At 37.9% G+C, this 27732-nt stretch overlaps 1 protein-coding gene across 14 annotated transcripts in view; it reads left to right on the top strand.

The window, feature by feature from the left end:
• The window catches only part of TRPM3 (transient receptor potential cation channel subfamily M member 3), a 797133-nt gene that overhangs the window by 534696 nt on the left and 234705 nt on the right, over positions 1 to 27732 (top strand). For all 14 annotated transcript variants that reach the window (XM_060153439.1, XM_060153443.1, XM_060153441.1 and 11 more), the window contains exons 2-5: positions 463 to 542; positions 1922 to 2126; positions 18317 to 18530; positions 21650 to 21774. In XM_060153439.1, coding sequence (XP_060009422.1) covers positions 463 to 542; positions 1922 to 2126; positions 18317 to 18530; positions 21650 to 21774 — 624 coding nt within the window. The remainder of the gene's footprint in view (positions 1 to 462; positions 543 to 1921; positions 2127 to 18316; positions 18531 to 21649; positions 21775 to 27732) is intronic.

Below are 27732 nucleotides of genomic sequence, written 5' to 3' on the forward strand. Positions count from 1 at the left end.
ATGTAATTTCCTCACCGTTTTTCTCTCTTTCTATAAGGAAAATATAATGGAAGTGTTAGCCATGAAAACCATATGCTTCTTTAGATGTATTTCTTCCTACCACTGAATACTTGTTAACTAAAGGGTTATAAACATCCTGCTCTGTGGCTTTCATTTTCTCTGTAAATAGCATTATTTTTCTGTTCTTCAAAAGTCACTATGAACTTGTATATAGTTTCATTACTAACATTTTTTATTATGGTCATTTCCTGTAACTCTCATATTATAATGTTAAATAACCTAACCAGCAGATTCTGGTAATAATTGATTTTGTTATATGCAGTGTTTATGTGTGAAGTAACCACAATTTCAATTCAGTTTATGATACACTAGTCTCTTAAGTGATTATGAAATTTTGCTTTCTAGTCAAAAATGCTTAAAGGTTGTGTTCACCTTTCTTCTTTTTTTGTTGTTTTTTTTCAGGCTCAGAAGTCCTGGATAGAAAGAGCGTTTTATAAAAGAGAATGTGTTCACATCATACCCAGCACCAAAGACCCCCATAGGTAATCTTGCTGTCTCTATAATGTAGCAAGAACTTGAAGTAGCAATTATGGGAACAAAAATATGATAGCAGTCACTATCAATTGCAAGAGAACAGATGTTAAAAGATCATTTTTTAATTGTTGCTGGACATCTTTGAAGCAATCTCATATATACACACCATGCAATATGCCATGCCTGCAGTTAATTGTCTGAGAGCCTGTACAAAATAAAAGCTACACCATAGGGAAGGGAATTCATCACTGTCTATAGGAATGGGATATATATATATATATAAAATATATGAATGGGATATATAGATATACGCATATACATATATATATATTTAGTGTGGTTACTGGTTTTCCCTTTCCAGCATTTCATCAAAATGCTTACTTTTTACCAAAATGTTCTGCTACAGTGAAAAAGAGACTTTTAAAGGAAATACTCCTAGCAGATTACTAATTAGACTGCAGACCTTCAGATTTCTATCCAATCACTGGATAGATTTCTATCCAATATTCTACTTACCTTCCTGAAGATCAACAGTATATAAGGTGGAAAGCATTTGGGATAAAGTAACATATGAATGTCTGGAAATGCCCTTATGAAAAGGCAGTAAAATGGAGTAGTTTAAAATATAGACTCTGGAATCTATAGACCAGCTGTATAACCTTGAACAAATTACCTAACCTTCAAAACTATAATATTTTACTCATAAAATGAATGTCACATTGTTAGTATTTAATAAATGATAGCTGTGTATCAGTATTATTGCTAATAGTCATAACAGTGCTAGTAGTAAAGTATGAAGGACATTTTCATGATATGAGGGGTGAATTTTGTTTTCAAATACCTTGTGAATAATTTTTTCATTGTTTCTTCAACAACACTTCAGCTGCAGATCTTCATTCTCAGAATTGGATATATGACAGAGAGTGTCAATTGGGAAAAGACAAGTTAGGTTGTGACTCACATATGATTGAGAGTCCTTATTTAAATGTACCTGTTAAAATTCTTCCCTCAAAGCTGTTCAGTGTCCTTCGTGCAAGATTTGATAGATGGGAGGAGTGAGAAGTAGAAAAATCTACATGGCATTCGTTCTTTTCGTTCCAATCCTGAACAATGTGGCAGGTGTGAAAGGTGGTAGGTGCAGAAGGATGGAAGGCATGTTACAGCCTATACAGCTAGAGGAAAATGTGGAGGGGCCAGAAAAGAAAAGAAATGTATGTCAAGTAAATCCCGAGTTCACCATTTGCCAGGTATGGCCACATTATGGTTTCCACCTGAAAACTGACTCGCTGGCTTGATACGGTTTGTAGGTTTCTCCAGCAGGTTGCCTTCAGTGTGTATTACAGTTGTCACTAATACAAGGGGTTCACTTTGACCTCTTATGTTATAGGTGTTGCTGCGGGCGTTTAATAGGCCAGCATGTCGGCCTCACTCCCAGTATCTCAGTTCTTCAGAATGAGAAAAATGAAAGTCGCCTCTCCCGAAATGACATCCAGTCTGAGAAGTGGTCCATCAGCAAGCACACTCAACTCAGCCCCACAGATGCTTTTGGGACCATTGAGTTCCAAGGAGGCGGCCATTCCAACAAAGCCATGGTAATCAGAAACCATTCAGTCACTTCTCAAATTCTATCTCAGGTCCTGCAAAGGAATGGTGAAGAGCTGGAGATTTAGTCTTTGGGCCGAATCCCAGCTTTGCCAGTCCCTGGCTGGGTGACCTGCTCTAACTGCATTGCTCCTGTGCCTCTCTGCTCTTCCTCTGTCAAATGGGGCAAACCTTCCTCTCAGGATTTTTGAAATGATTAGTATGAGATCAGACACAGTGACTCTTGTTTTTAATAATAATAACAAGTAGCTATCTACAGTTATCCACTGTTCATTATTTTATTTTCTGGGTCTCATCCATTGAGACATGTTTTTCTAACTCCTTTGGTAAAAAATATCTTAACTTTAGGTCTCTGTTTCATTCTGTTCGTAACTAGCATTTCTCTCAATTCAAGGTAGAAATTATCATCCCAGACTATTTCCTTCCCTGTTCTAACAGAGATCTTGTCATCCAAATTGAGTGCTTTTTCTTCAAGCAGCTGCGTTCAATAATGTTCTCAATAGAACAGCTCCATATGAAAAGCATTTTTTTTTTTTTTGGAAAGGAGACATTGGGAAGTATACAAATTTTACTTCTAAGAGTTGTTGCTTCTAAATTTTTTTTTTTTTTTTTTTTTTGCGGTACGCAGGCCTCTCACTGCTGTGGCCTCTCCCACTGCGGAGCACCGGCTCCGGACGCGCAGGCTCAGCGGCCATGGCTCACGGGCCCAGCCGCTCCGTGGCATGTGGGATCTTCCCGGACCGGGGCACAAACCTGTGTCCCCTGCATTGGCAGGTGGACTCTCAACCACTGTGCCACCAGGGAAGCCCTGTTGCTTCTAAATTTTAGCTTTCATCATGGACCTCTCCCTACTTGGCTGACAGATTTTGCCAGGAGAAAAGTCTACCATGTGTTTTTGGAAATTCTAGAAATGCTGTATTCCAACAAGCTTGCTTCTAACTTTTGAGAGAGAGAGAGTTAGTTGAGGGTGGAGCAGTTGGAGATGACTGTTCTCAGGCATGCCATGGAGCTTTCTGAGTTTGGAGAGGAAATTTTTCTTAGAGAAGCATACTGCAAAATGCAGGGGAAGTCACTTCACACCAGTTACAGTCTAAAAATGTGCAATAAAGCCACCTCTCTTGTCTCTTTCCTCTTCTCTCCCCTTTCCCCCATCCCCCCCTTCCCACTGCAGTATTTTCTTCACCAAGAATAGCTGACCAAGCTATTCTCACAGTTCTTCCCTAAGAAAATTAATTCTGAGCAATATACTGAAAAGGAGGATGCTATGTGCAACCCCCAGAAAGGCCTGGGGAAAACAAAGAAAGGGTTAGGTAGTCTTGACCTGGACAGAACCAAGGGAAATGAAGATTTGGTAACTTCCTCATCCACTTAAGAGTTGGATATGCCCACACAAGATCCTTAAGGGTTCCCAATTCAATACAGTCCCCATTCACAGTATGAGATTGAACCATATGCAGTGTGGATCCTCTGGAACCGTGCATTAATTAAAAGTCACGAAAGTTCTCCCTATAAGAAAAGTGCTGCAGATGAAGAAGTGGTTTAGCGGTCAATAATCATTATAGAGTAGTATACCCAGTGACTTCATAGGGTGCTTAAATGATGCCTGTAAGCATGGTGCCACAAGCCCATTTTAGCCATTATTTCCTTCATTAATATGCAGTGCCTGTCAAATATAGAGCATAAATTTGGTCTTAAGTAGAGCATTCCTCCAAAGTCATCACCTAGGGAGATTCTAATTACCGTGATGCACGAGTGCACAGAACAAGTTTTGGGGACTGCTTTCAGACAATTTATAGATCATGAGAGAAAAGCACTCTGTATTTTCTTCAAATGATGTTTTTGATCAGAAGTTAATCCCGAGTACCTAAAATTCAAAAAACTTAGGGCTTTGTCACAAATGGCTTCTGCTAGTTTTTAAAAATCAGGTCTGTTCTCAGAAGATAAAGTTTTCCACCACTAAAAATTCTGAAAGAATGAAGTACTAGTTTGGAAGTGAAGAATGTGGGTTTTGGATGCAGACAGTCTAAGATTATCCCAGAACCATCATATATTTGCTGTGTGACATGAGAAACATCAATTAAATTCTCTGGGCCTCAGTAATTTATTGTTATCTAGGAATAATAATACTACCATTATAAATGTTAAATAGATAGCATATGTAAGTCATCTGACACAGTGCCAGGACACATAATAGATGTAAAATTAATTTTAACTGCTATTTGTACTACTATCATCATTATTGTTTGCTTCAGGCTTTGAAAATTTTTAAAAATATTTTGATTAATACTCTGAAGGACATACATTTGGGTGCATATCTTGGTATATTATTTTAGAAAGTCAAGTCATAATTTTTCAGTTAACCCTTTGAAATAATTCAAGAGGGGCTTCCCTGGTGGCGCAGTGGTTGAGAATCTGCCTGCCAATGCAGGGGACATGGGTTCGAGCCCTGGTCTGGGAAGATCCCACATGCCACGGAGCAACTAGGCCCGTGAGCCACAACTACTGAGCCTGCGCGTCTGGAGCCTGTGCTCCACAACAAGAGAGGCCGCGATAGTGAGAGGCCCACGCAGCACGATGAAGAGTGGCCCCCACTTGCCGCAACTAGAGAAAGACCTTGCACAGAAACAAAGACCCAACACAGCCAAAAATAAATAAATAAATAATAAAAATAAAGGAATTCCTTAAAAAAATTTTAAAAATAATAATAATAATAATTCAAGAAGTTCTGATTTCTTCACCTAGTTCTTAAGCCCCGAATCTGAAACCACATTGCTTTGTTTATAGTCTGGCCTGTCACTTACTGGTTTAAAATCTGGCCCAGTTTATTTAACTTCCCAGTGCCTTAGTTTACTCATCTGCAAAATGAGGATAGTAATTCCTGCTTTATAGGGCTGTAGCAAGGATTAAGTGAGTCAATATATATTAAGTGCTTAGAAGAGTACCTGGTGTTAAAGCTAAATTAATGTTTGCTATGTTATCACTTCCACTAAGTGTTCACTTACTATAGTTACAGGAGAGGCTTTGCAATCAATTAAAATAAAATGCATAATCTTGAAGTCATATAGAACTGTGTCTAAACACTCACTCTCTCCGCCAGTTAAAAAGTCTTGGTTAGGGCTTCCCTAGTGGCGCAGTGGTTGAGAGTCCGCCTGCCAATGCAGGGGACACGGGTTCGTGCCCTGGTCCAGGAAGATCCCACATGCCACGGAGCAGCTGGGCCCGTGAGCCATGGCTGCTGAGCCTGCGTGTCCGGAGCCTGTGCTCCGCAACGGGAGAGGCCACAACAGTGAGAGGCCCGTGTACCGCAAAAAAAAAGTCTTGGCTAAACCAATTAACTTAGCTGAGCCTCAAGATTTCTTATTTATAAAGTGGGCATGTTTTCCTTATGAGATGGTTACAAGGATTAGAGAGAATATAAAATCACTGGTATACAGCTAGTGCTCAATATATTTATGAAAATCATAGTAATGGCACAGTGAAGCAGCTTTGTTTACTTCCTAGGAATCCAAAGATATGTTAACATATTTCCACAGGAGTACCAGGCTGCATACACTGGTGTTAGTGACAGTCACTAATTGGAGGCTACCACTGTGGACACCAGTTCATCAGTGACTGGAGACAATGTGGCTTGTAAACCACCACATTATACTCTTTGACTTCTGCATTGAGTCAACCTCCTGTATCCACTTATTCTAGCAAAACGGAAAATGAGCTGTTACCTGGTATCCTCTCTACTTTACTCACTGTAGACTTCAAAAATTAGACAGCTACTGTAGGTGTGGCATTTGTGCCTTTTATGATGGACAAAGCCAAGATTCCTTCTCATTATACAATTTTCTTCTACCTGAAATTTTTCCCCTCCTAAAAATTTCTAGTGAATTTGAAATTTTTAAGAACCCTGGAGATTGAATCTCCAAATAAATTTACTAGAACATGTGTCCTTCAAAGTATCAATCAAGATACTTTTGCAACTGTTTTCAGGGTCTGTAGCAAATAATAATGACAGTCGCAATAATAATGGCAACTAAAACTTATTAAACATCTACTATGTGCCCAGCACTGTGCCAAGTACTTATCTGTGTTTGTATATTTCATGTTTATGACACTAGCATTATTATTCCTGCATGACAGAATAACATACTAAGGTACAGAAAAGTTAAGTAATTTTCTCTATGTCACACAGCTACTATATGATATGTGTATATTATGGTATCTAACAGTAGAGGAAAAACTTGAAGAGACAGCTAGATCTTTCACTCTGTTCCAGAAGAGTGAACACATTAGGACATTGAACCTTGACAGCCCTCCCCAGGCCCCACATAGCTCTGTCCAGCCCAGAGCTGTCTGTTGGCAGTCAGGTTAGGCAAGGTCAACTACATGATTTGTGGAGCCCAGTATAAAATGAAAATGTAGGCCCTCAGCAGGGGTAGGGAAATCCATGCCCCTTTCCCATGACTGCAGCCCCAACCTGTCAATGGATTGCCATCTCCACACTGGGGGTGCTCAGTATACAGTGGGGGAGGCTCCCCAAAAAGTTGCCCACAACACCCACTGCGGCACTGCCAGGCCAAGGCAAGGACATCCTTACCCTGCCCTCCAGTGCTACAGGCCACATGCCCGACCCTGCCCCTGCCCTTGCCCTTGCCTGCACCCAGGTCCCAGCCAGAGATGGAGGGTAATGATGGAACACGGCCCTGTCAGCTGCCCCAGGCAGGGCTGGGGAGGGGAGGCTAGGCTGGCAGGGATACTAAAGGCAGGAACGGGTATGAATGAAATCCCATTCTGGCGAGGCAGCAGGAGGTAGGACGTGTGACTGTGAATGACGTGTGAGCCGAGGCTCCAGGCCCTCTGCACATGCCCCACTGTCCCATCAGCCTTCACTTACAAAACACGGATTCAAGGGTAAATTTGTCAGGAATTTCAAGACAGCAAGTGCAGAACATTAAACCCTGAACACTGCCCTTCTGAGCAGTGTGACTGGGCTGGTGGCATGACCATGAAGCTGGCACTGAGGCTAGGTCTTGCCTGCCCTAGGTGGTCTCAGAGCAGTCACTTCAAGGGGAAGCCTTTGTTTCTGAGTCTTAACCTGCCAAATGAGGACCACTTTTTCTTTTTTATTACAACCCAATATTTAACAAGTGGGAGTCCCCACTGTTCATCTAGGCACAATGAGCATTTTGTCCACTTTGGATACTTGGCCTTGAATTATTCTGATTCTCCTGTCTAGACAAAGGGGTGGAGTTATCCATAGGACAGATGACTTGTTTTATCAGGCAGGACAGTCATTTTGTGCCAACCTGTGCCTTCTTTACCTCTTGTTCTCTCTAGCAAACCGACATGCAGTTCATCAAAGGGAAAAATCAGCAACTACTGTCTGTTAAAGAGTGCCAGTCTTTAGATGGGGAAGCCATGGTTAAATATTCACCAAGACTGAAGTGAAACAGGTCAACTAACTTAATATGTCTTTGGTCCCCTTCTCCTGACAAGAATATTTGAAAGTTGAAATGATTTTTAACAAAGTGGTCAAAAAATTCTAGAGGGCAGATTAACTTTGACCTTCATTAATTTTTTAAAAAATAAGATATAACATTAACTTTTCCCCTCAAGACAGCCCGAAATAAAGCACTTAGGTCTTCAAAATGCCGATGTGATCTGGACACAATTTGAGGCAGAATCTGCCATAGTTTGGTAGAAGATACAGTTGGAGAAAAGGGACTCATTATTAAAATGTGGTGGGCTATGTGAGAACCATATCTCACATATGTATCTCTGTTACCACATAGACAGTACAGCATGATGTCACAGGACTTTGATCACCAACGACCCTTGAGGGATCAATGCAGTGGTTCTCTACTTGGAGGCTCACAGTAACCTGTGGGGCTACTGCCAATGCCCATGCCCAGGAGTCATTCCCAGAGAGTCTTCTTCATTGGTCTGATATAGAACCTGGACATCCAAAGTGTTTTATTTATTTATTTTATTTATTTATTTTTGACTGCATTGGGTCTTTGTTGTTGTGTGCAGGTTTTCTCTAGTTGCGGTGAACAGGGGCTACTGTTCTTTGCGGTGCGCGGGCTTCTCATTGCGGTGGCTTCTCTTGTTGCAGAGCACAGGCTCTAGATGCACAGACTTCAGTAGTTGTGGCCTGCGGCCTCAGTAGTTTTCGCTCACAGGCTCTAGAGCACAGGCTCAGTAGTTGTGGTGCACAGGCTTAGTTGCTCCGTGGCATGTGGGATCTTCCCAGACCAGGGCTAGAACCCGTGTCCCCTGCATTGGCAGGCAGATGCTTAAGCACTGCACCACCAGGGAAGTCCCCAAAGTGTTTTAAAAGTTAGCCCGGTTAATCTACTGTTCAGCCAGGCTTAAAAAATACTGAATAATCCCAATCTCTCTACCTATTTTATAGATGAGGCAACTCGAGCCCAGAGAGGTTAAATTATTTTCTGAGAGTCACCCAATTATTTGACAAAGATAGTTCTCAAACTCAGGATCCTTAGCACTCTCCATCAGTTCTGTTTCTTCTCTGTCATGTATTCCTGGTGCAGCTTATAACAGATGTTTAGAAAGGAAGCTAATTACTATTATGTTTCTAACTCTTTATAAGGGTTTTGAAAACTTTCTAATAGAATTATAAAATCACTAGTATTTGATGAGGTTAATTACACTCAAAAGCTGTGAGCGGGAAGAGCTCTCTGTAAAATTATATCCTAGGTTAATGGAGCAATTTTCTGAGCCCTTCCCAGGACTCTGTGGTATTCTGTCCTCAGTTCTCAGACTTGACAAACCCCAGTGAGATAGCAGTGAAACCAGCGTCTCTCACACTTTACGGAGAAAAAAGTTGTGACACAGAACAGAGACATTCAGAGCTGACAGTAAGTGAAGGATTCTCTTTCCTCTCTCTTCTCTATACCAAGCCACATCTTACCAAAAAATTCATGCCCCCCAAATCCATTCCTGGGCTGTTAAACAACCTGGCAGTTCATGCAGATGCCTTATAAAAACCAGAACATGAGGACCAAGGAAGAAGGTACTAAGACACTAAAGCTCTGGTTTAGGCATTTTCTTACTAGACTGGGTTCCAGGTAACTTTTAAAACTGACTGAGAGAGCAATACCAAAATGGCCCAACAGCAGACATTGTTGGGTCCTTTCTCAAAGACTCTTCTTTATCTGGGGCTGAGTCTATTAAATTATTTAGAAAAGTAAGCAGTGCTGGACTTAATTAGACAGACTCTTATTTGCTTACTAATCATCTCTTCCAGTTAATGCTGAGCTGACTTATAGACCAGGTAAGTATAACCTAATTAAGGACTTGTATTTAAACTTCTCAAGTCACCCACATAATTCTCTTTGGGTTTTCCCTTGCTATTTACTCAGCTTATTAGATCAGGTTGAGCCCCTTATTACAGTTGTTGTATAATTTAGAGAATTATCCCTGTGCTTCATTTTCACACTTAGAGCTGTAACTGTTGAGTCAGCCGGGATGTAAGCCTTCTTCTCTGAGCGTTACCAGAGAGTGTGTGAGAGGGAGTAGGTAAAACTGAGGAGCTACTCAGGCAGGTGGGGAGGCTGTCAGCTGCATGACGTCTACAACCTTATACTCTTAAAATGCTTTAGGATTAAATCTGATTTTTTAAAAATTATCTTTCTTTGCATTATACAGATTTGATCTGGGAATCACTGACTGACATGCACAAAATACATTAAATAAATCCCAGTTCACAAAACAAAATAGCTCATCACTGGACTATAGCTAACTAAGAAGCTTTATATAGCATGGTATGTTTTTTGAGGGGTTTTGTAATTGCTCTGTTGCTTTCCAGTTGCCACCTTGAAATCTCTAGACCATTAGACTGGCAGTACCTTTGGAAAGCCTTTCTGAAGCTGGGAATAAAACTAGAATGTATCAATATCACTTCAACTTCTGATCTCAGTCACAGACCTATAGGGAAGGAAGAACCGACATTCCTCAAGAAACTCATCTTGTTCTAGAAAATTTTATACAAAAGCAATTCTGGCAGAAAATTCATAGAGTACCCCTGCAACTAGGTCATATGCTCAGTGAAGTTTTATATTATTTCTAAACCTTTAGCTTTGGCTTATCAGCATCCATCACCTGGAAGCACCTGTTATCTAACATTGAAGAACCACAAAAACAATATAGAATAAATTACAATGGCATTTTCAGTCCCAGAGTTTTGTGGGTCATCAAACTAGGAATCCAATAACAGTGACACCTTACATTTGCAGTCCACATATTTTCTTTCTAGGGAACTTTTGCATACATTAAACCACCATAAGCATTAAACATTTGGTGCAAAACCAACGGCTCCATGGACTTGGAAAGCTGATATCAGCAAAATGGTCTCAGCAGTCTGATGCAACATATTCTCCTTGGCCACAACTTTAATTTAAAATACTCATTTAAAATGGGGCTACAGAGAATTAGAAAATGAAATGATGCTTGTCACAGATCTCAACAGAAAGGAAAATGGGACAAATTCCCACTACAGGCTCAGAAGAAAGGCATTGAAAATACTGTTAAAGTAAATTTAGCTATAGTAGTTCCATTACTCAGAAAAAGTACTACTGAAATATACCAATTGGTTATTTCCCCAAATTAAAGATGGCTTCACAGTGAGAGTTAGAAAGATTTGTCATTTACCATTTCCTAGAGTGCAACCAGATTTATTGTTCTGTAAATATCTTCCCTTTTCATTTAAAAAGCTGGGCAAAATGATGTGAGTAAAAATTTAGGGCTGAAAAGGTGACAGAGTAATTATCAGAGACAAATTGCTCCACAGCAAGTCAAGATCAGAATACCAAAGGAAGATTATTATTATTTTAAATTAAACAACCCCAGCCTATTCTAAGTAGTGATGGCTGCTTCTCCACTTTCCAGCCTTCACCCGCCCTGGGTGTTGTAAAGGGAAGGATACTGTCTGGTTTGTGACACCTCTCTACCAGTTTAATGCAGTGAGGCCATAGTAAGGTTGAGTTCTACTTTGACAAGTGAATAGTAACATTTCTAATGATGAGGCAGGTTAGAGTGGCTTTAGAAAAAACTGCAGTGAAATCACCTCCTAAACAAAAATAAATTTAGCAACTGGAAGAAGCAAAAACTCAAGAGTTTTAGCTACCAAAGCCCTCTGCCATCCGAACAAAAGAAAAGCTCTAGTTTGCTCTTATAGTCTCACTTGCAAAATTTCATTTGTAAGTTTGCGGTTTGGAATTCAAAGTACGTGTTTTTGTGAAAATCATGCTTGTATGCATTGGCCTCCAAAGCACCTAAGAATAGATCAAATAGTACTATTTCAAGTAGAGCTAACTTCTGTTTTATACAGTACATTCTTTAGATGCTCTTCTGAATCTCATTAGCTCATCACACAGGCTTTCTGCTGCCAGGCAGGGGCACTAATGGTCGCAGTGCAGGCATGGGTAACTCATTGGAGCTCAATTTATTTCTAGAAATTAAAAGTAAGGAGCTAAGGGCATGAGGGAGAAGGATAGGATAGGTAGCCAGACAGAGGTAACATTTTCCCTCTGGACAGGTACTTTTTATAACTTGCACCAGTCACTCCTCTGATAGCTCAGAGTTGAGAAACACAGGGCTGCTTCGAAGGGGACATTAAAGAGCTAATGGCAAGTTATCTGGATCCTGTTGTATGCAGAAGTCATTTATAATGTGAGTGCTTGTAACTCTTATCCAATTTACATATACTGATTTTTCTAACGTTCCAGGCATTTCCCAGAATTTAATCTTTAGTGTTCTGTGTGGTGGTCAGGATCACCCTTATTTTACAAGAGAGGGTCTCAAACTGATCAAATGACTTACAGTGCCAGTACTGTAACTGTTGCTAGAGTGTGATGCCACACGTGATTGGGAAACCTGCAAATAGGAGCACACATCACCACATCAGAGTACTGCCCAGGTAACAAAATTTAATATACACATTAGGAAGATTTCTTGTTATTTGTAAGGTGATCCCTTGGCAATTAATGAGCTCACAAGTGGACAGTCAAAATTGCTTCTCTTGACAACCAGAATAGCTCCTAATTTCAAATCACATTGACCTTTGAGCAGGAATTGATTAATTGCTCTGGGTACAACCATTTATGACCTTGAAGCTGCTGATTCAGCACCTGAGTTAACTGTTATATTACAAGCACTGGGAGAATTACTGAATAACCTGATTCTTATGGGTATAAGAATATAATTTAAAAATTGAAATCTCCAGGTAATCATAAAGTGTCATTTTATCCCTTAGTTTTAATTATCCTCTTATCCCTAAACTGTTTCCTTGAGCTGCTAAACAATAACATACAAAAAGTAACAAATTGATTCATTTAAATGCTTCCTTTTTTTTAAAAAATCTTTTATTCTCCAAGGGAAGGAAAAAATAAATCTAAAATAATGGCCGACATTAAAGGAACAGGGACACCCAGTATTTAGGTTATTTATCAGTTTCTGGATATCAGGGGTGGGCTGTCATTAATCATGTGTTCCTTTGTATAAGAATTAGTCCTGGTGAAAAAAAATTAGGTAGTTGAAATTGAGTAGCTTATCAGTGGCTGCACTTTCCTACTTCTCATGGCCTGAGTAATTTTCCATTATTTCCTCCATTCTTCTGTTTGATTTTTGTGTAAAATATTGAGTGTTCTTTCTTCCCTCGGGCCCAGTGATAAACGCTAGATACACCACTTAGAATCTTTGGTCTGGGGAAGAGTTGTAATCCTTGCTACTCCTGTGGTCCCTGGGGAGCTAGTTAGAAATGCAAAACCTCAAGTCCCACCTCATACCTACTGAATCAGAACCTGCATTTTTGAGGTCCCCTGGGTGAGTTTTGCATGTTAAAGTTTGAGAAGCACAGCTCAACCTAGAGTTTTCAGTGTAACAGTAGCTCTAATAATGGGTTAGGTGAGTGGTTAATTACTAGATAACTAATTCTGACTCCCAGTCACTCACCTTCCCTGGGTCTCAGTGTCATCTGTAAAGCAGAAGAACTGAAATAGAGTATTTCTAGTTCCCATGATTGCTAAGATATTTCTAAACTCCCTTTTATTTCTAAGATTGTAACTACATCATAGCCAGTACTGAAAGGCTTATCCAGAATCGTAGGTCAGACCAAACATGATCCCTCCACTCAAAGATCTTGCAAATAGGGAGATAAAACTGACACAAACAAGAAACAACAGGAAAAAAATGTATATTAGACTGGGTTTGACTGAGAGTTATATTGAGTCAACATGAGCTTGCATTCCAAGGAGCAGTCAATAAGAGCCTTTGAAAGACAAGAATGATTTATGTAGATGAAAGGGGAGGGACTGGGTTTTCTAGGACTTGGGGAATAACATTAGCCAAATACAGAGAGAAGCGGGGGAACGCCTCTTAAATGAGTAGGGTAAGGCCAAATTGTGGGGACCATGACAGGCCGAATGGGAGTTTATGTATGATGTAACTATTTGAATTGAGAAATAATATGATCAAAAAGGAATTGGGGAAAGAAATCTGCCTGTTGGTGTCTCATTGAGAACACAGGGTTAGAGGAACCAGTAGGACTGTTGCCACAACCCAAAATGACATCCTAGTAAAGAGCATTCTTATTTATTCTTAAAATAACAACTGAAGCAATAGAAGGAAAGGCCTGGATGAGAGCACCATTTGAGAAATGGATCGTTAGGACTCGCAGACTGCTTGGTTGTAAGTGAAGGAAAAGGAGAAGTGAGAGAGGAGGCATTTATGTTTTTGAGGTCAAGAGCGAGGACCTGGAGTCAAACAGACCTGGGGTGTGAATCCTGTCATCACCACTTAACAGCTGTTGAACTTACTGTTCTTTCCTGTCCCCCGTAAATGTGGATGCCACCAACCTCGTAATTGGGAGGAGTCCATGAAATGATGCATGTAAAGCACACAGTATGTATGTACCTGGAACACAAGGGATTTGATTGTAGGTTTGGGGTTTTTTCTCAGTAGTTAAGAAATTGAGAGTAGAGAGAAATATGGATAGAGAGCCTATGAGCAACATGACCTTACACAGGCCAGACACTGAATACCTCTGTTTGTTCGTCTGTAAGACAGAGAACCAGGGACAAGGTGATCTAAGGTCATTCATTCATTCCCCCACTGGAGCACTTATTAACTGAGTAACAAGTGTTTCGTGATCACCAGCAAGCTTTTCTTCGTTTCCTAGCTAGGAAAAAGATGAAGCTAGTTCAAAAGGAATTTTAACATATTCACTAGATTCGTTGGTCACTTTCCAGTGAACTTACATGATCAGTAAATTGGGTTCCTTATTGGTAAGTTGTAACTTTAGAAGCCCCAAAGAGAATTATTTACCAAGTGAGACTTATTCCTAAAAATGCATTAGAATTATTATTACTAATTACCATAAATAATTGAACTCCATAATATATTATTTTTTTAATATTATTTATTTATTTATTTAATTTTATTTTGGCTGTGCCAGGTCTTAGTTGCGACGTGTGCAATATCTTCATTGCTAGCACGTGGGATCTTTAGTTGTGGCATGCGGGCTTCTTAGTTGTGGCATGTGAACTCTTAGTTGCAGCATGCATGTGGGATCTAGTTCCCTGACCAGGGATCAAACCCAGGCCCCCTGCATTGGGAGCGTGGAGTCTTACCCACTAGATCACAGGGAAGTCCCCATAATATGTTATTTAGCTAGGTTACACATACTAAAATTATTACACAGTCTCTGTAGTGATTTAGTATGATTGCCATATCTCTTCACATTGAGTTCATTAGTAATGTATGTGTGTCTGTTCCCAGACACTACCTGTGGCTCAGAATCTCACATTATTTACCTGGCTAAATGAAATGTGCAGGTAGGATTGCTCAGTGAGGCATCTTGAAGTTCCAAAAGCCATAATCACACTACTTTTCTTGTTTTTCAAAACATTTTACTGTTCTCATGTAAGCCTTCTCTAATCATTGGGACTACAGCTTTACAGTTCTTCAGAAATTTTAGGAACCACTATCTAGGCTTGCAAGGGGATTTTAGAAGGATTTTTTAATTTTAGAAGGATTTTTATACTTTAGATGTTTTTCTATATTTAGAAGTGTAATTTATATCTCACCTTAGAAGAATATGGATTCTTATTTAGTTGGGGTTTTTTGAAGGAATAAGAAAGTGATACTGAAATAAAGTTACTGAATAATTTGAGAAGCAGTTTCTTAGCATCTTCCACAATGAACATTCTTGGTTTGTATAGTTTGGAAGCCTTGTGAGTCTCAGTTCTAGTTTATTTTACTAAATATCCCTTTCTAGAATTATTCAAAATGGTATAAATTTAATCTAGTAAAGCTACCAAATTTTAACTACTTAAGTAGCATAAGTTCAGTGTAGGGGCACAGAAAACATTTTATTTTATTTTATAGCGTTCATTATATAGATAGCTTTCTTATAAACAGTCACTCAATGAGATAATAAATATAACAATAGATGATTTTAAAAGCTTTTATTTAAGAAACCCTTGTGTTTGCTTCTACCACTGCAGTACCCTTTCTCCAGCCCCAAGGCTGGACAATAAATTGTCATCTCCTGCATAACCTTTTTTATTTATACATCCGAAAGCATATGTTTGTATGATTACATGCAAGTCTATTCTTTTTGTGGTTATGCAACTTCAACATTAATACTTCACAAATTCCAAAATTAAAACTTTTCTCTCCCACATAATATATAGACTTTAGAATGCTTTGACTCTAATTACTACTCCCTAATTTATATGCTATATTATCCAGTGCTTTAGTTCTATCCCTTTCCACCATATATTAGACACTATTATCATTTTATATTTTACAACCAGTGCTTTTTAAGATTTACCCTGTATGTGCTAATATCTTTGTTTACCATTCTTTCTTGTATCTCAGATCATCCATCTGGGATCATGTAACTTCTGCCTGCTACATATATCTTAAAATTTCCTTCAGCGAAGTCTGCTAGAAGTAAATTCTCAGTTTTGGTAGTCTAAAAATGTCTATAATATGCTCTCATTTTGGAAAGATATTTTTGCTGAATTCTACACTGACAGATAATTTCTCTTTGCAAATTGAAGACACTGTTCTGACATCCATTGTTGCTGTTGAAAGTAAGCCATCAGTCTAATGACTGTTTCTTTGTAGGTAATCTGTCTTTTTTTCTAGCTCCTTTTGAAGGCTTTCCCCCCTACCCTTTGGTGTTCTCTATGAGGTATCTGGGCGTGGGGTTTCTTTTTATTTATCTTGCTTGGGATTCATTGAGCTTCTTGAATCTGAGAATTAGTATCTTTTAGTAATTCTGAGAAATTCCCAACAAATATCTCTTCAAGTATTGCCTCTTCCACATTATCTCTTTTATTTCTATCTAGAATTCTGATTACGTCTTCTAAAATTCTCAAATTTTCTTCTATGTTTTCAATTCCTCTATTTTTCTAGGCTGCATCTGGCTTATTTCTCTGGATCTATAGTTAACATGTCTGAGCTGTAGTTTCATTTATCCCCTGTATTTTTCATTTAAATTGTTATATTTTAATTTCTAGAAGTTCTCTTTTTTACTCTTTTTCAAATGTATGTGATCATTTTTTATAATCACTTGTTCTTTATTCATATGTTCAATTTTCTCATTTATGTTTTTTAACATATTAAATGTAGCTATTTCATATTCTCTCTTTGAACATTTCAGTATCTTTGAGGATCTTATTCTGCTATCCGTTGTCTTTTGGTTCTCATTCATGTTGCTTTACTTCCTTTTGTAATTTGTGATTTTATTTTTTTTACAATGAAATGCTTATTTTCCCATGGGAATTATTTGAGACCTGGATTGATGATGTATTCCTCCACAGAGAATTTGCATTTACTTCTGAGAGTTATCTGGAGCCATTACCCCACCAGAACCATCTTATAAAATACTCTGATGTTTCTCAAACCACACTGAGAGTATGAATATGGACCAGAACCTGTATGAGGACCCACTTTTGTTTATAAATAACCAGAGGAGAATTTTTTTTTCCCATCTGCTGAGAATCAAGGTTGAGGCAGGCAAGTTTCCTTGCTCTGTTCTTCTGACCATCAGCCTTATTTATTTTTCTTCCTTACACTTGAGAGTGGAGCCCTTTGAAGTATCCCAGCTTTATGTGGGGTCTCTCCTTAGGCACCTAGGCACCCCCATACTGCATTAAGCTACCAAAGCAGATGCTCATGGTCTTCCAGGATTCAGGAGAAACCCTCAAGGCCAAAGCTTGCTTTGGTATTTCCTTACCTCCTGAGATTCCAGCTTCTACTTTGTTTAGCTATCTGAATATTCTCTCTTTTCATGCCAGCTCAGCAATACATTTCAAAAGGCTTTCAGGTGCATTTGCCCAATATTCCAGTTGTTTCCAGCTAGAAATGGAATATTTATATAATTAAAGACCTAAATGAGTATGTGTGTATATATGTGTGTATATATGTGTGTGTATATATATATATATAGTTATATAGATGTTTATCATTATATGTATTTATAGCATTTTATTTATATATACTTATCATAACTTTATTTCCAGTTGCATCTGGTAATACCTTGATATCTGCTATGCACTTCAATTTTTTTCAACTATTCTACAAAAATAATTGGAATGACTTCTGTCACTTTTCTTTGAAAGATAAAACATTTGGTATGCAGTTATTTTTAGATTTAAATAAATATAATCAGCTGTTACCATATTTTAAACTTCTTGTTACATTATGTAGAATTGTAGAATTTTTCAAAACCTCTCAAAATAATAGGGTCACAGAAACAGTCATATCTAGGTCCAGTTGGTATAGAGGGATTATTTATATTGAAAATGTTAGCAACATTTGAACTGTTGCACAAATTTTAAGGTTGGTAAAATATAAATACGATTTCCTTTGAGCAAAGAACCCATCCCAGGGAAAGTTGTGTTTACGCTGCATTTTAGAAACTTAAATAATTTTAAAATTTGTAGTCATTCAGAATTTCAAGAAAATCTTTTAAAATGGTGAATCCCTTTGTCTAGAAGGCTCTTTTGGTAAAGCCATTGATTTGCCCCTTTTAAAAAATAGAGTTTTTATAAGACGTTTTCTTCAAGTAACTATACATATCATTGCAATCAGTAAAGATGAGCAGCCACAGTCAGCCCTGCCCTGTCTCCCTAATCAATGGTCGTCCTTCTTCTAGTACGTACGAGTATCTTTCGATACAAAACCTGATCTCCTCCTACACCTGATGACCAAGGAATGGCAGTTGGAGCTTCCCAAGCTTCTCATCTCAGTTCATGGGGGCCTACAGAACTTTGAACTCCAGCCAAAACTCAAGCAAGTCTTTGGGAAAGGTCTCATCAAAGCAGCCATGACAACTGGAGCATGGATATTCACTGGAGGTGTTAACACAGGTAATTGGAAGTGGGACAGAGAAGGACAACATAAGGCCACGAGAATGTTGTGACTAAGGTCATTTTCTTCTGAGGTTAAATATATTTACATTCCCCCACCTCAGCCCCTACACCTGTGTGTCCACACCTGCTGGTTATTGCTCCTTTCACTGAGTCTCTCTCCTTCCTCTACCTAAATGATTACTGTACTGTCATTTCTCAACCAAGAAGAATTATTTACACTTAAGAAACAGATTGGGATATTTAATACTCGACTCTACAGAATTTATAAACACGACTAGTGGAATTTCACAGGATATTTTCAATACCTCAATTTGCCAAATAGGCATCCAGTAATTTTTTAAGGAATAACTTTTGCTCTAAATTGGAGACTCTGTTCTGTAAGTGATTTTAAGTTTGATGCAAATAGCTTTAGAGTTTGCAGAATGCCCTTTCCATCTGGGGTGACAGCAAAGTCTGGAGTAACATGTGTTTATTATTTAAAGTATTTCATTGAATCAACTCTGCACCAACAGAAGACACACCCCACTCTGAACTCCAAGCAGTTTTTTCTACCTGCCAAATGAGTTTCTATATTGTGATCCAGGCAAGCTGTCAAATCAATTCTTACAAACCCACTTAGAGTTAAGTGCTTATCTGCAGAACATTATGAATGTGCAGCAGATAATGGAACAGATGCTGTAAATGTTTTGATGTATTTCCCTAGCCTGAGTCAGAAGTGCCAATTGGAAGAGACAGGTAAACTGCAGTAAATTATTTCAGACTTGTTTCAAGACTCAAAGTCTGCGCATGTGGACACCTTTGAAGTTAGTGGGACATGCTGAACATAACCCTGGATCAACTAGTTTTAAATAAAATGTATCTCAATGTTGGTTATTCATTTGTTTGTAGTTTAGATGATGTCTGAGTGAGACCTGCACTCAGAAGTCTCCTCCATACCTAGAAGTTGTGAACATTCAGCTCACAACAATATAGGTTCATTTACACAGCGAAATCTGCATATTGGCCATGCCCGTCGTTGTCATGTGAAACCCTGACTCAGTCTGTATAGTGACATGATCTTAGAATGACCTGCTCAGCCGGCTCTTTACTGTTTACTTTGTGATGATCAAATATCTACAGAGCAGTTTTATTTCGTGGCTGTTCAGGCTTTAAGCTCCAACTTTCACTCACAGTTTAACAGGCATCATTTTCCTATAATTATTCAGTCTTTTGCTTTCCTGGCATAACCTGCATCTCCTGTGGAGATCAACTCAAAGGTTTCTAAAAGAAATGCTTACCAATCTTCTGTTTGGGGGAAATTGGAACATTGTTTATTGTTTCTCTTCTTTTGTGAAATGCACCCAATATCAAAAGAAGAATTAACAGCGTAAATGTTGTAAACCAAAGAGTTCACCTCTGCCTCTCTCCAGGCATAGTGTTCAATCCAACACTCAAAGTGTGTTCGATTGAACACTCAGCTTGGGTAAAAGGTGAAGGCGGAATTGTGGCAGATGGAGGGAGGGGCTACCATGAAGTTAACCTTCTTGTCCAGGACTGGACCCCAAATGAGTTTTGCATGTAAATAGGAAAAAACTTAACACTAATATTAACACCTTTACTCTTGTATTTGGTTTTCTTTATCAGTACTTTCTCTTAGAAGATCCATAGATGAGATAGTAAGTGAAACTGATATGCTTCCCAATGCTCCCAGCACAGCTCAGCATGGATTAGTGGCTATTTACACTACTCTGTTATTTGATTTTTTTTAAAGGAGGCTCTTTCTGTTTGATCTTATGAATATTTCAGAACTGAGTTGTTCACACATGTCTGTTGTCTCCTGTGATTAAATTGCCTGTGTGTTTTGTGTGCTTAGTTAGTTCAGTGGTGCCCAGTTCCTGAGCCCTCGCTCCGTGCTGGCACCTGAAGAGAGTAAGGCGCTGATCTCCAACCTTCCCCTAAATGAGTTTACTCTGAGCAGAAACATCCTCACATGTGATTATGAACCAAAGAAGAATATATTCAGTGACATATTGAACTATTCAAAATATACAAACTGCAACCCTGTTCAAATGGAGAAGAAATCAAATCCAACTCAGCTTTCATATAGGAGATGGAACTAGGTGTGAGTTTTTCCTTGAAGAATGGGTGGAATTTTCCTTAAAGTATAAATGGAAGGAAGCATCTTTTCTTAGAGAATGTATTTTATATCTTCTATAAAAATGATCACTTGAGAGAGAAGTTAAAAGATTAGAAATTATATCTTATTTAAATGGTTTATTTAAAGATAAAAGGTAGTTCCCTACCATCTTGTAAACTGAATTTTCGCACTCTTAACTATGGTGAGGAAAGGCGTGGTGATGGGAAGGCCATTATGACAGAAGAGGAAAATAATTAGAATGATGTCTAAAAAGGTGTATTTATGTATTTTTAACATAAATTTTCCACAGAATATGTCAACATTTTCTTTACAAGCAGGGTCTCCACATTATGTGTCCATAAATAAGAAGTTGAAATCAAGATTAACAAAATCTGAACTAAGTAATTACTCTATTTGCTGACCCTAACTCATGCACAAACTGTGGTATAGATTTAATATAATATTATTTATGATGCTTTTTATAGGATATTGTCATGGTATTAGTACTTAGTCATAGTAACACATCATTATACTTATAATACAAGAAAAGATTCTCTAAGTTTAAAGTATCGTATTTATTCTTTTTTTTTAAATGAAGTTTTATTATTATTTTGGCCACGCGGCTTGCAGGATCTTAGTTCCCTGACCAGGGATCGAACCCATGGCCCTTGCAGTGGAAGTGCAGAGTCCTAACCACTGGACCACCAGGGAAGTCCCTGTATTTATTCTTTTTATAGATATTGTATACATCTTTTTTTTCATATGAGATAGAATAAGAAGTGTATTACTAGAGTTCATATACAAGTCCAGCAAATGTATCTGGCATTAGAGCTGCAAGTTTATGTTCTCTCCTGAACATGTGTAGTTCGTGTAGAAATGTGTCAAAACTTTATATTCAGTGCATTTAATCTTAGGAAAAACAGTTACCACAATTTCCTTTAGACCAATGGAAAGTAATTGCTTTAAAAGGCAAGAGTAATACTTCTCTTTTTCCTCTTAGGTGTTATTCGTCATGTTGGAGATGCCTTGAAGGACCATGCATCTAAGTCTCGAGGGAAGATATGTACCATAGGTATCGCCCCTTGGGGAATTGTGGAAAACCAGGAGGACCTGATTGGAAGAGATGTAAGTCCTGGGAGCTCCCTGTATGTGACTTCTTATAGAGGTGATATCAAAAGAGTAAAATAAAATTAGAATTCAAACTATGCATACTGGATTACTCTGTCAAGTCCCCACCTCCCAAAATGAAACTGATGTTAGGAATAGTTATGGGAGACTATTTATTTTCCAGAATCTATCTATGTGAACTCCGTGTCAGTTTTTAGGATTAGGAAAGGTCCTAAGTAAGATTTATCAACTACCCTCTTGGTTTGAATCAAGCAATGGTCTTTTATCACCCATCAAATTTTGCAAGTGCTCTTGGCACAGTTATGTTAAGATTAATTAACAGCTTGAATTCATTGACTGATACATAAAATGAGGACTTTCTTCACCCCAGGTCTCCAGCTTCTTTATTTGAGTGCCCTTCACCTAGGACAGGAGGCTACAGAGGGAGATTCTTTCCATTCAAACTTGTGGCTTCCCTGGTTGGCCTTTCTTTTGCTAAATGCTTGGGTGAGGAGTGGCACAGTTGGGATCTTTATTTCCTGCTCTGGAGCTACTCAGAAGCCCTTGACCAAACTCAGCAGGTTGTTAACCTCTCTTTCCTCTTCTGATGTCAGGAGCCACACACTGACCAATCAATCAACAGTTTTGCCAGAGAGAATTTGGTCCTGTTTTTTTCTGAGTCACTGTCTTATTTCCAGGGTCTCTTTTTCGTTTGTTTAAAACCACAAACAGGTCATTCCCCACCTACCTTCTAGGGTTTTTCTCTCCTACTAACAACCAGACTTTTTCCCCTATGTAATACTTTCCAAAATTCCACTGGTATGAGTTAGACTATGTACACAGATTGCCATGCATTATTTATTTCTTTTGTCCCCAATAATTTTAGCAATTAATTATTTATCAATGCTTCTCTATATCAGATCAATACAATCCTCCATTCCCAATCAAGGCCTGCCATAGAGTAATAAATGTGCTTCGCAGTTCTCTCTAAGTAACATGAAGTCTGTCAGAGTCAAAAAAAAAAAAAAAAATTTTTTTTTTTAATCAAAGAGGTTGAGAATTAACTGGTCCTAAACTGCTTCTTCTATTGTGTTGCAGTATAATGAAACCATCTTATTTCAGTGCAACACAGTATGTGCAATTTTTTAAAATGCAATGCAAAATACTTTGAATTTAAAGATCATGAAATGGAAGCAGTAAATAAACACTCTTTGAATCCTTCAGAACTTCATTTAAGTGATAAATAACTTTATTTTAAGTGATAAGAAATGTCCATATCTATGCTTCCAAATTACATGTAGAAACACGAATTTATCCAGAATATGTAGAATAAGGAATGAGATAGTTTTATCAGTGTAATATTCTCTTAACTAAAATGTACTTGCTGTTTTGTATCATACAAAAATTGAATATCTCAAGCAGCAATTCCCAAAGTGTTATGTTGGCAGAACCGACTGGAAAAGTAATACTAATTTTTTCAAAGTATCTGGGACTAGTCTTTGATGGAACGTATTTGGGTTAATATTTGCCTTAGATTCCAAGTTGGCTTTTAAGTATATATCAGCTGCGAACTAGAACAAATACAGTTCTTAAAGAATTAGAATATGCTAAAATGCCCCCTAATACCAAGAGCATCTAATAGTTCATTTTATTAACAAATGAATTAACTATTTAAAATATCGTGATGATTCAGAAGTCATTTTTAAATGTTCATAGTTTCAGCATCTCTCTTGTAAACCTGAGTTGTTATTATTCAATTTTGTGGGGGGAAAACCGTTTTGGAACTTTCTCATGCAGATGAACTATGAATAAATGAAGGCTGATTATTTCTTTATTCAAGATAGAGTAACCATATAATTACCTCAGTTGCCTAATCATTTGCAGAGAATGCTGGCCTACTGCCTTTCTGTGTCATTTTGTTTGTCTTCTATTTCTGTATGATTGTGGAAAGACAATACTTACATTGTATTTACTTGCCTTGCTGGGTTGGGTGAATCACCCCTAATTCATTTTCCTCCAATTCTAGCTTTTTTTCTCTGATTTCACCTCCTCATGTGCTCCTCTTTTTCATTCTTCTTTTCTTTCTCCCTGTATTTCTTACCTGTTCTATGCCAATAGGAACTTACATATGCCTGTGCCAACGGGACTTATTTACATTGTCTGACTTCAAAACTAGTCTTGATCCCAGTTCAGGGAGCAGAAAAAGCCACTTATAAGTTCAATAAAATGTGCACATTCATTGTCCCTGCTCACAGGGGTCTAATAAAGGCAAGCCATGGCTCACAAAGATCCAAGTGAACTTGCGGAGAGACAGAGAAGAGGAAGTAAAATTGGCAGGTTGTAGAGAGCACAGGAAAAACAATCGTATTTTCATTTTTTAGTAAATCTTTGACCAAGATCTGTTGAATTTCAACCACTCTGGCATGCTTTTCCCCCAAAATTGGGAAACCACAATACACATAGGACTTCTCAGACTCTTATATAATAAGGGTTTGTTTTTCAAGTTGTAAATTATTTGGAGCAAAAGTGCTGTTTTTTGTGAGGTTTTTTTAATTTAATTTTTTTTTTTTAATCTGTGTACTGACCTATTTAGGTGATTCACTTTCCAATCGTGATTTTCTCTTTCCTATAGATTCTTTCCTCTTTTCTATTTATTTATTTATTTAGCTGCACCACGCGGCTTGTGGGATCTCAGTTCTCTGTCCAGGGATTGAACCCAGGCCCTCGGCAGTGAAAGCAAAGAGTCCTAACCACTGGGCTGCCAGGGAATTCCCAAAAGTGCTGTTTTTGGTATACAGGATTTATGACATAGTTTGAGGGACATTTAAATATGTGTTTATTATTCTGATGTATAATTTAAATGATAGTTTAAAAGGAATATGACGTTAGGCTGTCATAAAAAGAAGTGTTTGAGTGAAATGTGTAGTCACTGGTAAAAATCTCCCTAAAATTCATTAAAACAGAAGTGTTGTCTGGTAAGCTTCTTAAGTAGTTACAATAATTTCCATAGCTAGCTTGATTTAATACCTTCTATCCTTTTTCTTCCATTTTATATAAACAAACACACATGTAATAAACATCAAAAAGGAAACCTTATAGGATCAGACATCAGGTAGCAGAGAAAAACAACCAACATATTATTAAAAATCGACCACTTCAGAATTCTATCAAAATGCAATCATTTGAAAAAATAGGATTGTTGCATTTTTGGTCAAGTCTATGTCTATGTTCCAGAATAAGATTGAAGTGGCACAAAGTAAATGTCAAGGGAAATCCAGGAAATTTACTTGAAATAAATAAAAAAATAAGGATAAAAGAAAGGCTCTATATCTTATGCCAGATATTTTATTACAGTAGATTTATATCCAAACCAATAGAAAATATAGATCATTTTATTTCTGTGGGGCTGGCTCTCGGATGAGCACTTTTAGAAGCTGAAAATTCAGGTACTACTAGAGTTATTTTATTGATAGAAGTAGTAGACATCACAGTTGCTATTCATCTTAGAATTTGAATATACCTTTGGAATGACACCATAAAGGCAAATACTAGCCCTAAAAATAAAGAAGAAAGATTAATTTGTCCTAGGGTGTGCTTCTAGATATTCTGAAAAATGTACTTCCTTTCAAGTCTGATCTCTTAACTAGACTTTAAAGATATAAGGCATGGGCTTCCCTGGTGGCGCAGTGGTTGAGAGTCCGCCTGCCGACGCAGGGGACACGAGTTCGTGCCCCGGTCCGGGAAGATCCCACATGCCGCGGAGCGGCTGGGCCCGTGAGCCATGGCCGCTGAGCCTGCGTGTCCAGAGCCTGTGCTCCGCAAGGGGAGAGGCCACAACAGTGAGAGGCCCGCATACCGCAAAAAAAAAAAAAAAAAAAAAAAAAGATATAAGGCATGTATCTTTGGATTCTGAGTTCAACTTAGAGCCACACACATAGTAGGTACTCAATAAATATTGAGGAGATGGATTGGCCATGATGAAATTCAGGCTTCAGGGAAAATAAACATTATGGAAAAAATATAATGATAAATTATATCTGGTTCACAACTTTACCACAACTTAACCTCTACTCATATTACAGAGCTTGATCATACTATAGTAACTATAGTTGAGGGATTTTTTAACCAAGTATCTGAATATAAAACTATTTTCTTATGTAGCAGCTCAAGTTGGGAGGTGGATGGTGAAGCCTCTACACGTTGGGGATGGAGACAAAGAAATGTGGAATGAGAAGAGGCTCTTCTGTAACCCCTTTGAAAGATGCATGATCCTCCCAACTCAGTGATAGAACTAGCCTTGATTCTTTAAATTTAAATACCTTCAACTCTGTTTAACCAAATCTTTCAATTAATAGATAAAAACAACAGACTTTGGTGAAGAATAATGCTATGAATACTGAGATAGTAACAATCTTTTGCCCTGACATTAGACCTGAAAACGAATATTGTTCAGCTCTTAAGGTTAACTCCACCTCTGTGATGTCTCCATATTATTCCTACTGCTCTTCTCTTCTATGGCAACCCGTAATCCTATACTTCCATCAAACTAAGCTCAAGGCTCCCTTCCACCAAGACGGCTTCCCTGACTTCACCCACAATATCATATGCCTGATGGTAGTTCTCCCACAACTGTCTTTTTCCCCTACTTAATTAAAAACTCCTCAAAAATAGGGATTAAATTGTTTTCTTTGTTTGATGGTAACCACTAACATAATACTTTGCATGAACATAAGGCCTTGACATGTCACTTAAACTTTATAAGATTTGATTTCTTCATCTCTAAGTTGACTATAAAACATTTGCTCTATTTTATACTTCAATGAGCATAATCATAATACTAATTGTAATTTATTGAGCTCATATTTGAGGAAGCTCTCTATGATTGTATATATTAGCCTGCTGAGATATGTTTTATTCCATAAAAAAAAAAAACTAAGCCAAGATCCACTGTCTCCAAAGCCCATACTCTTAACTAGTATTGGGTTGGCCAAAAAGTTCATTCGGGATTTCCCATAAAATCTTATGGGAAACCCCGAATGAACTTTTTGGCCAACCCAATAGTATGCCAAGTGATATATAAGAAAATATTTAATGATATTATGTTTTTACTGTTAGTTGAGATACTGGCAGATATCTTATGACTGTAAATTAAACTCAAAAGTAGACTCAATGAGAGTGACCTGAGCCCTTTTCTCTGTCCCTAAATACTCTCAATCTGGAATGATGATTATGAAAGTGTCACCAGTGTTAAGTCAAGAAAGAAATTCCAATGAATTGTGATTTTTATATGACTCATTTCAGACTTAGATTCTTGCTTTAGAAAACAATCTGACCAGAATTGTTTCAAGTAATTGAACAGTTTATGAAGCCTTTATGGTTTGTCTTTTCCCAAATTTAGATAAACAAAACACATGGCAAATGAAAAATCTACGCATGATCACAAGAAAAAGCACTTTTCATTTTAGCCTGGGGATGAAAACACAAGGTAGATTTCCAAAGCATCATCTTATGTGGTTATTAAATTATCTTGACGTTCAATATCTTCTGTCTTCCCTAAGCTGTAGATACATTCTCAGAATTTTATAACCTTTAAGAGTTGTTACATTTAATTGGCAAGTGTTCTTTTGATGTCATTTTTATATTTTAAGCCAAGAAAAATCAAGTTTAATAATGCAATTGATAATTCTAGTGTCATTTTCAACTCAGTACATTTTTCATTTACTTCAGATGCAAGCCAAATGTGACTTCATACTGTAAGCTCAGAAAACCTCCCAGGAGTGTTATTACATGGAGTTTATTAGACTTCTATGACTAGGTTAGATACGATATATTCAGAGGATGTGAGAGGAGAAGTTGCGACAAGGAGACCCACCCAAGTCTTTACAGTCATGAAGGAGCCAATGCTAGCTAAACCTGGACCACACTCAGGTTCAGGGCTACATTCAGTTGCATGGGTAATACAGTTTCAGTAAACAC

This window comes from Lagenorhynchus albirostris, chromosome 7 (assembly GCF_949774975.1).
Source record: "Lagenorhynchus albirostris chromosome 7, mLagAlb1.1, whole genome shotgun sequence".
NCBI lineage: Eukaryota > Metazoa > Chordata > Mammalia > Artiodactyla > Delphinidae > Lagenorhynchus > Lagenorhynchus albirostris.